The following is an 8,423-nucleotide window of genomic DNA, read 5'->3' on the forward strand; positions in this document are numbered from 1 at the left end:
GTGATGTCATCTGTTTTAGCTGTAAAACAAGTACCCTGAAAAAAAAAAATAACAAAAAAAACAAGTACCCTGTGAAGAATTAGGTAAGGGACAGGAATAAGGTTGAGAGAATTTATGAGAAATTCTTCTGAAACCTTTGACATGTCCTATTTCTCTTTGTTCTTTATCTGGCTTCCTTCCTTAGCTCCTAACCACCCTGCACATCTTTCTGTTGGGAATTTTGGGCTCAGGTTCTGTACATCTGGAGCACTCACACTCACCCCCCTCCCCTATAAACTCCTCAAGGGTCTGGGGTTCACCTCACATTTGCACACTGAAGGAGGTTCCTCTATCTTCTCAAAGAGCACATGTCTTCCTTTCATGGTTCTTCCATTCTCCAGGCTGTGGTTGCAGATGTACCAGGCTGATACTCGCCGGAAGATCCTCAACTATGAAAGACAGTACCGCACATCAGCAGAGAGAATGGCTGAGCTGAGACTCCAGGAAGACCTGCACATCCTTAAAGATGCCCAGGTTGTAGGAATGACTACCACAGGTGAGAAAGTATGGGGAACTTTATCTGTTACAGCCAAATTCACTGTTGTTCCCTATTCACTATTGTAGATTATCTAGGACTGGTAAAGAGAGCTTCTTCAACAGGCTAGAGGAAAAATACCACGAAGAGCTATTAAAAGCAGCTCATATTTTGGGAACTCTTGGTGAAATTTTCCCACTTGCCACTACTGAGTTTGAAACTCCAGCAATGACCAACATGGAGAGACTCTCCAGCACTCATTCTCTCATTCAGTGGTCACCACAGCTCTAGATAAGCATAAGGGTTTAATTACACCAACTCAGGTTCAAAGTAGGTAAAAAAGGAGATTCCTAGAGTCCCAGTGGTCCTGTGGGTCCTATGTCTTAGCTCAGAGGACCCTCTCTCATCTTTCCTGATTCAAGGTGCTGCTAAATATCGCCAGATCCTGCAGAAGGTAGAGCCTCGGATTGTCATTGTGGAAGAGGCTGCTGAAGTCCTTGAGGCCCATACCATTGCTACATTGAGCAAAGCTTGCCAGCATCTCATTCTGATTGGTGACCATCAGCAGGTAAAGCAAGAGTCCTGGAAGATGGGCTTGCTTTTGTCAGGGTGGGAGGGTTAGGGGATCAAACAGGAAGACCCTGGCCTGTTTCAGTAGTGCTCGAGCTTTTGTGATTCCTTATTTCCCACAATCAGTTTTATCTTTTTCTTGTGCTGAGGATGGAACCTAGAGCCCTCACACAGGCTGAGCAATTGCTCAGTCACTAAGCTACATCCCCACCCCCCACATTCAGTTTAAGAACAGATGCTGCTTAGAGATAGCATCATTCACTTCATCCGTTCTCTGCTACTCTTTTTAGTCCACCATGATTTTCTTGGGGATTTGGTTGTTTATTTGCTCATTTTGGGTTTTATGTGGTACCAAGTGTTGAACCTAGGGAACACCAAACTATACCTTCAGCCCTTTATATTTCAAGACAGGACCTTGCTACATTGCCCAGCCTAGACTCAAACTTGCAGTGCTTTTGCCTCAACCTCTGAGTAGCTGGAATTACAGATGTGAGCCACCAAGTCTGGCTACCATAGTCTTTTTTTTTCTTTTTTTAATGTATTTTTTCTTACATTTTTAAAAAACAGTTACGTGTTTGTAGAACAAAACATTTACATTCCTTGTGGGGAGTTGGTACATGTACATATCTTAATTACTTTTTAAAATCCCCTTTCCCTTCCCTTCTCCTCCATCCATGTCTTTCAAATGAAATATGACAACAGCGGATTCCCTAGTCTTTCTGCTTCCATTGTTGCTACCTGTAAAAATTTGTAAATCAAACCAGTTTAAAAACCTCTAGTGGTTACTCTTTTTTTCTTTCTGGTCCTGGAAATCGAACTCAGGACTTTGCACCTTCAAAATCCTCAACCCTCTAGATGGTTACTGTTTTGTTTTTTTGGTGGGGGTACAGGGGATCAAACTTGGGACCTTATGCTTTCGAGGCAGGCAGCAGAACCCACTGAGCTAAATCCCTGGCCCCTACATGGTTACTGTTAAGTGAAATAAATTGGACACACACGTTTAAATACTGCATTGTTTCTCTGGTGTGAGGAGCCAAAAGTGGAAATAAGGACTGAGATGTATAATGGATGTTGGGAAATGGGAAGAAAGTGTTCAAAAGGGAAGGGGAATGGGGAGGAGGGAGGGAGAAAGCAAGGAAGGGACAAGAAAAAAAGTGAAAATAGAAAAAATAGAAACAAAGCTTTTGTACATGGGGAGGGGAGGGGGCATGAGGGGGGGACTGAGATAAAATAAAATTTATTAGTTAAAAAAAAAAACCTCTAGTGGTTTCCTATTGCACTTAATGTTAAAAATCTTTCTTAAATTAAAATGTCCTACAAAACTCTAGAAAAACCATTAAAAAAATTTTTTTAAATGACCAGTAAGGTCAGGTTTCAGCTTCTCTGACTTCATCTCATTTTTACAGTGATCCCACCACCTGTCCTTCCTTCTCCCTCTGGTGGCTTGCTTTTCAAATAACTGAATGCTGGTGCTCCACGTTGGTGTCACTGGTCAGAAAGGCCTACCTAAAAAATTCCTGTCCTTGAGCACTTTGTCACATCATCCTTGGTTCTTGTCTTTATAGCTCTTGTCACTATTAATCCTTAATCTGTCAGCACCTAGCATAGTGCCAAGTACATGGGAGGTACTTGGTGAAACTGGCTGACTGGTGGAATAGCGTGGTGAATGGGTGTTAAACTGTTTCTAATACCGAATCCTTAGTCATGTTTTTCTTCTCAGCTGTGCCCCAGTGCTAACGTGTATGATCTGGCCAAGAACTTCAACCTTGAGGTGTCCCTTTTTGAACGACTAGTGAAAGTGAACATTCCCTTTGTGCGTCTGAATTACCAGGTGAGAAGTTGAGCTTCTGTTATTACTAGATATCGTGGAAAAGGCTTTGGGGAGGCTGCCAACAAGAAAGATGTCATAAAAGTGGAATTGGTTTAGTAATGAAAAGACTCTCAAACTTGTTTTCTGTTTTAACACAAGATCACATTGTGTTGTTTTGTTGAATAAAGGAGCCGTTTACATTATCCTCTTTGTCCCCATTATTTCAAATGTTGCCTTAAGATTTTTCTACCAGCAGTCTAGTCTTAGAGAAATTATTCCTTTTTCCTCTGTCCAGGTTTCTAATGCCATACATGTCTTTTTCAGCATCGCATGCGTCCTGAAATTGCTCACCTTTTGACTCCTCACATTTATCAAGATCTAGAGAATCATCCTTCTGTTCTCAAGTATGAGAATATTAAGGTGAGTTTGTCCTCCTTGATCTTGGATGGTGTAAGCAACCTAGGTTATCTTTTCCTCAGCATGAAAAAAGCTTTCGTGCCCCCCCCCCCCGCCGCCAAAAAAAAGAAAAAAGTGAGACAAGAGCCAGCTTTTAAAACAAAGCAAAAGCTCGGTTTTGGGAGAAAGAACAGTATAGTAACTGAGTACAGACCTGAGTTTTTGAATCCTAGCTATGCCACTTAATAGCCGTGTAACCTTGAACAAGTTACTATTCTGAGCATCAGGGTCTTCTGTACAGTGAGAATAATGGCTCCTGCCTCTGCTCTTTGCTGTACAGGAGATAATCTGTAACGCAGTCACCACAGTTGAGTACCCAATAAATATCATCATCAGAGCTGCTGCTTGTTCTCTTGGTTGTAACAGTTGTATTGTGGATGGCTATTTTAAACATTAATACCAAATGAGTATCTTGAAAACTAAAATAGACAAATTCTTTGTCCAACTCATAATTTGCCATAGCCTCAAAACAAAGTAGAGGGTAACTAACTTCGTAATTAAAGATTGAGTACAAAATTCTTCACAGTCTGTCTGGAGCAGGGTCAGTGACCAGTGCAGGTGAAAACAGGAAGCAAAACCAAGTGTCATGTGTGACCCTTCTAATATGTCACTTCTTTTCCTTTTCAGGGGGTCTCTTCCAACCTTTTCTTTATAGAACATAACTTTCCTGAACAGGAGATCCAAGAAGGCAAAAGCCATCAGAACCAGCATGAAGCTCACTTTGTGGTGGAGCTATGCAATTACTTCCTGAACCAGGAGTACCTGCCCTCCCAGATCACCATCCTCACCACCTACACTGGACAGCTCTTCTGCCTGCGCAAACTCATGCCTGCCAAGACGTTTGCTGGCATCAAGGTCCATGTTGTGGACAAATACCAAGGGGAAGAGAATGACATCATCCTCCTCTCACTTGTGCGGAGCAACCAGGAAGGCAAGGTGGGTTTTCTTCAGATATCCAACCGTATATGTGTGGCCTTATCCCGAGCCAAGAAGGGGATGTACTGCATTGGAAACATGCAGATGTTGGCCAAGGTGCCCTTGTGGAGCAAGATCATCCATACCCTTCGAGAGAACAACCAGATAGGCCAGATGCTCCAGCTCTGCTGCCAGAACCACCCTGATACCTACACCTTAGTATCCAAAGCTTCAGACTTCCAAAAAGTGCCCGAAGGAGGCTGCAGCTTGCCCTGTGAGTTCCGACTGGCCTGTGGGCACGTCTGCACCCGTGCCTGCCACCCCTATGACTCCTCACATAAAGAGTTCCAGTGCATGAAGCCATGTCAGAAGGTCATTTGCCCAGATGGACACCGGTGCCCCCTTGTTTGCTTCGAGGAGTGTAAGCCCTGTCAGGTGAAGGTACCCAAAACCATTCCTCAGTGTGGCCACAAGCAGATGGTTCCTTGTTCAATGCCCGAGTCAGATTTTTGCTGCCAGGAGCCTTGTCCCAAGGTCCTGAGATGTGGTCACAGATGCAGCCATGCATGTGGTGAGGGCTGTGTGCAGTTGTGTCCAGAAATGGTCACTGTAAAACTCAAGTGTGGGCATAACCAACAGGTGAAATGTGGTAATGTGGCAGATCTCAAGTATGATATGCCAGTCGAATGTACCACCAAATGTGGAATTATTTTGGATTGTGGACATCCTTGCCCTGGTTCCTGCCACAGCTGCTTTGAAGGGCGCTTCCATGTGCGCTGTCAGCAGCCCTGCAAGCGCCTGCTCATCTGCTCACACAAGTGCCAGGAGCCATGCATTGGTGAATGTCCACCCTGCCAGAGAACATGTCAGAACCGCTGTGTCCACAGCCAGTGCAAGAAGAAGTGTGGGGAACTGTGCAGCCCCTGTGTGGAGCCCTGTGTCTGGCGCTGCCACCACTACCAGTGCACTAAACTATGCTCTGAGCCCTGCGACCGACCCCCGTGCTACGTGCCTTGTACTAAGCTGCTGGGTTGTGGCCACCCCTGCATTGGTTTGTGTGGGGAGCCATGCCCCAAAAAGTGCCGTGTTTGCCACCAGGATGAGGTCACCCAGATCTTCTTTGGCTTTGAGGATGAGCATGATGCCCGCTTTGTACAGCTAGAAGACTGCAGCCACTTCTTTGAGGTACAAGCACTAGACCGCTACATGAATGAGCAGAAAAATGATGAAATTGCCATCAGGTTGAAGGTCTGCCCCATCTGCCAGGTACCCATTCGCAAAAACCTGAGATATGGAACCAGCATCAAACAGCGGCTAGAAGAGATTGAAATTGTCAAGGAAAAGATACAAGGCTCAGCAGGGGAAATTGCAGTCAGCCAGGAACGACTTAAGGTCCTGCTGGAGAGTAAGAGCCTCCTCCACCAGCTGCTTCCTGAAGACTTCATAATGCTAAAGGAAAAACTGGCCCAGGAAAATCTGTCAGTGAAGGAGCTAGGCCTTATTGAAAATTACATAAGCTTTTATGACCACTTGGCCAGCCTGCAAAATTCCCTGAAAAAAGTACATGTCTTAGAACAGAATAGAGTGAGGACTCGACTAGACCAGGTTCATGACTGGCTGGCCAAGAAACCCTTGAGCTTTACCAGCCAGGAACTAAGTGACCTCCAAAGTGAAATCCAGAGGCTTATGTACCTGGTAAACCTCCTGACGCGCTGCAAGATGGCAGAGGGGAAGATGAAAGGTAGCATAGCAGAAGAGGTCTCCAGTATTCGGAGCATCCTTGAGAGAACATGTAAGTTCACCCAGGAAGATGAACAGTTTGTGCAGAAAAAGATGGATGCGCTGAAAGCCACCCTTCCCTGCTCTGGCCTGGGCATCTCAGAGGAAGAACGAGTACAGATTGTCAAGGCCATGGGTTTTCCTCGCGGCCACTGGTTCAAATGCCCCAATGGTCACATCTATGTGATTAGCGAATGCGGGGGAGCTATGCAGAGGGGCACCTGTCCTGAATGTCAGGAGGTGATTGGCGGTGAGCATCATACTCTGGAAAGGAGCAACCAACTGGCTTCTGAGATGGACGGAGCCCAGCATCCTGCCTGGTCTGACACAGCCAACAACATGATGAACTTTGAGGAGATCCGGAGGATGATGTAGGAGATGGCACACTGCTGCCTTTTGCCCCAGCCACCAGCTGGGGTTGGCTCCCTCATGAAGGAAGCTTTTTTATTTCTACCCTGAAGGACAGTCTTACCATCTATTTAAGAATCTACTTTTAGGGCTTGCCCACATTTAATTTTAGATTTATCCCTGCGCTAGAGTAAGCACTTTACCTCCAGAACCGAAAGCAGAATTAACATCTCACTTCTTTTCCTTCTCTGCAAGTTAGGGGACAGACTCCCTGGAGCACATCTGGGGCTTCCACCTGGGGCTACATAATGGTAACTCCAGGTCCTAACAGTCAGTTGTTTCTTCAGCAGTGTTTCCAAGGCAGAACGTATGAATCCAGTGAAGCTGACTCACTGTAACTTCCAGGCTCTAACTTGCAGGCCAATTTTCTAATAACAGAGGCCCAGAGTTTATGAACTGCTTATCCCTTTAAGGAGCACAAGAATCCCTGCTGCCCTGCTCCTCAGGCACCCAGCCCCCAGGAGATGGAGGCATGTGATAGACAAAGATTTTGCTACTACTACCCTAACCCAGCTACATATTCACTGAGAATGGAAAAGTATCCTCCCCTGGTAAGGGGCTTAGGCGGTAGGCCTAGGTTAAGGAGTGACCCCTGGAGCCTTTCTGTGACTTGCACTTGGACAGGGTTTTTCCTTACCCCTGGAGAGGTGGGTAGCAGGGCTGGTTCCCCTGGGCCTTGAATGGAGCTAAACTCTCATTCAGTGCCAGCAACACCTCTCCCAAGTGTGAGCTTTCATCCCAGCACCCTCTCACAGCTTGTTTGCCTAGGCAGGGTTAGCATGCCAGTAGCTTCTCTAGGCCACAGGCCAGAAGCCAGCTGTAGGCCTACACCTTGCATCTGCATTCCTTCTGTCCAGTGTCCCTTAGAACACTTAGGCATCTCAGGTCCTTTCTAACACTGGTCCTTTCCTATGTAAGCATTTCCTTTTTTGTCTTTACTATGCACTTTAGCCTATAAAGCCAGTTAATAAAAACATTGAGAAAATCAGTGGTCCATGTCTTTCTTCTAGAAGCAGCCTGAGCCAATGAGGGGACAGGGTGAGTGCCACCTACAATGCTTTTATGGTATGGGGTTCTTGTATTTATTAGGAGATGAGTCCTTTCTACCCGTGGTGAAAGGAGTTTTCACCCCCTACAAAAGGTAACCCAGTTTGCTTCATAAGTCCTCCCAGAGACAGTCTATACATAAGCACCTTTCCCTTTAGAAGGGTTCTGCAGGGGCCAGGGATTTAGCTCTGGTTTCGCTGCCTGCTGCGCAAGCACAAGAACCCAAGTTTGATCCATGGTACAAAAAAAAAAAAAAGAGGGGTTCTACAATTGGCTTTTATTTTTTGGTACTGGGGATTGAACTCAGGACCTTGCGCTTGCGAAGCTAGCGGTGGCACCACTGAGCTAAATCCCCGGCCCTGGCTTTTTTTTGTTTTGAGACAGGATCTTGCTATGTAGTTCAGGTTGGCCTCAAACTCAGCAGTCTTCCTGCCTCAACCTCCCGAGTGCTGGGATTACGGCTTTTTTAGCCTAATGATATTCTAAGGATCTTTCTGTAAAGCACATTCAGATCTGAATCTGACCCACATTCCTTCAAGTGTGTCATCACCTTTTGAATTGGAACCTGTGTTGGTGATTGCTAAGTGCAGCCTAAATTAATAGCTTTGAACAGACATCAGTATCTAGGGTATGTGCTACTGCAGAACTATAATTTTTTAAGATGGGGGTCTAATACACTCCCTAAAATTATACAGGACATGAACCACAGTTATCCCAAAAGATGCTCCACAGTTTTCATCTAATTCTCAAAGGTGATTCAAAAAAGGATGAGAACCATCCTGTAACATAAAAGGTGGTTTCTATGAGGAGCTAATAGATGGGGTCAGAGTTCCTTCTGCCCCCTTTCAGCTTCCATCTCCACCAGCACTTTCATAGCATACTAGTATGGGTTAGAGTTACACTGGTTTCAAAAACCTCTGAATA

The 8,423-nt window shown here is 45.4% G+C and overlaps 1 protein-coding gene across 5 annotated transcripts in view; it reads left to right on the forward strand.

Moving 5' to 3' along the window:
- Znfx1 (zinc finger NFX1-type containing 1) overlaps positions 1 to 7,440 on the forward strand; it is a 28,390-nt gene extending 20,950 nt beyond the window's left edge. For all 5 annotated transcript variants that reach the window (XM_004858075.4, XM_004858076.4, XM_021239100.2 and 2 more), the window contains 5 exons: positions 381 to 535; positions 937 to 1,082; positions 2,805 to 2,915; positions 3,219 to 3,314; positions 3,978 to 7,440. In XM_004858075.4, the coding sequence (XP_004858132.1) occupies positions 381 to 535; positions 937 to 1,082; positions 2,805 to 2,915; positions 3,219 to 3,314; positions 3,978 to 6,419 (2,950 nt within the window). In that variant the 3' untranslated portion in view covers positions 6,420 to 7,440. The remainder of the gene's footprint in view (positions 1 to 380; positions 536 to 936; positions 1,083 to 2,804; positions 2,916 to 3,218; positions 3,315 to 3,977) is intronic.
- The last annotated feature ends 983 nt before the right edge of the window (positions 7,441 to 8,423 follow it).

The sequence above is a fragment of the Heterocephalus glaber genome, unplaced genomic scaffold (genome assembly GCF_053883595.1).
Source record: "Heterocephalus glaber isolate CG9 unplaced genomic scaffold, H.glaber_assembly_v1.0 deba00001673, whole genome shotgun sequence".
Lineage (NCBI taxonomy): Eukaryota > Metazoa > Chordata > Mammalia > Rodentia > Bathyergidae > Heterocephalus > Heterocephalus glaber.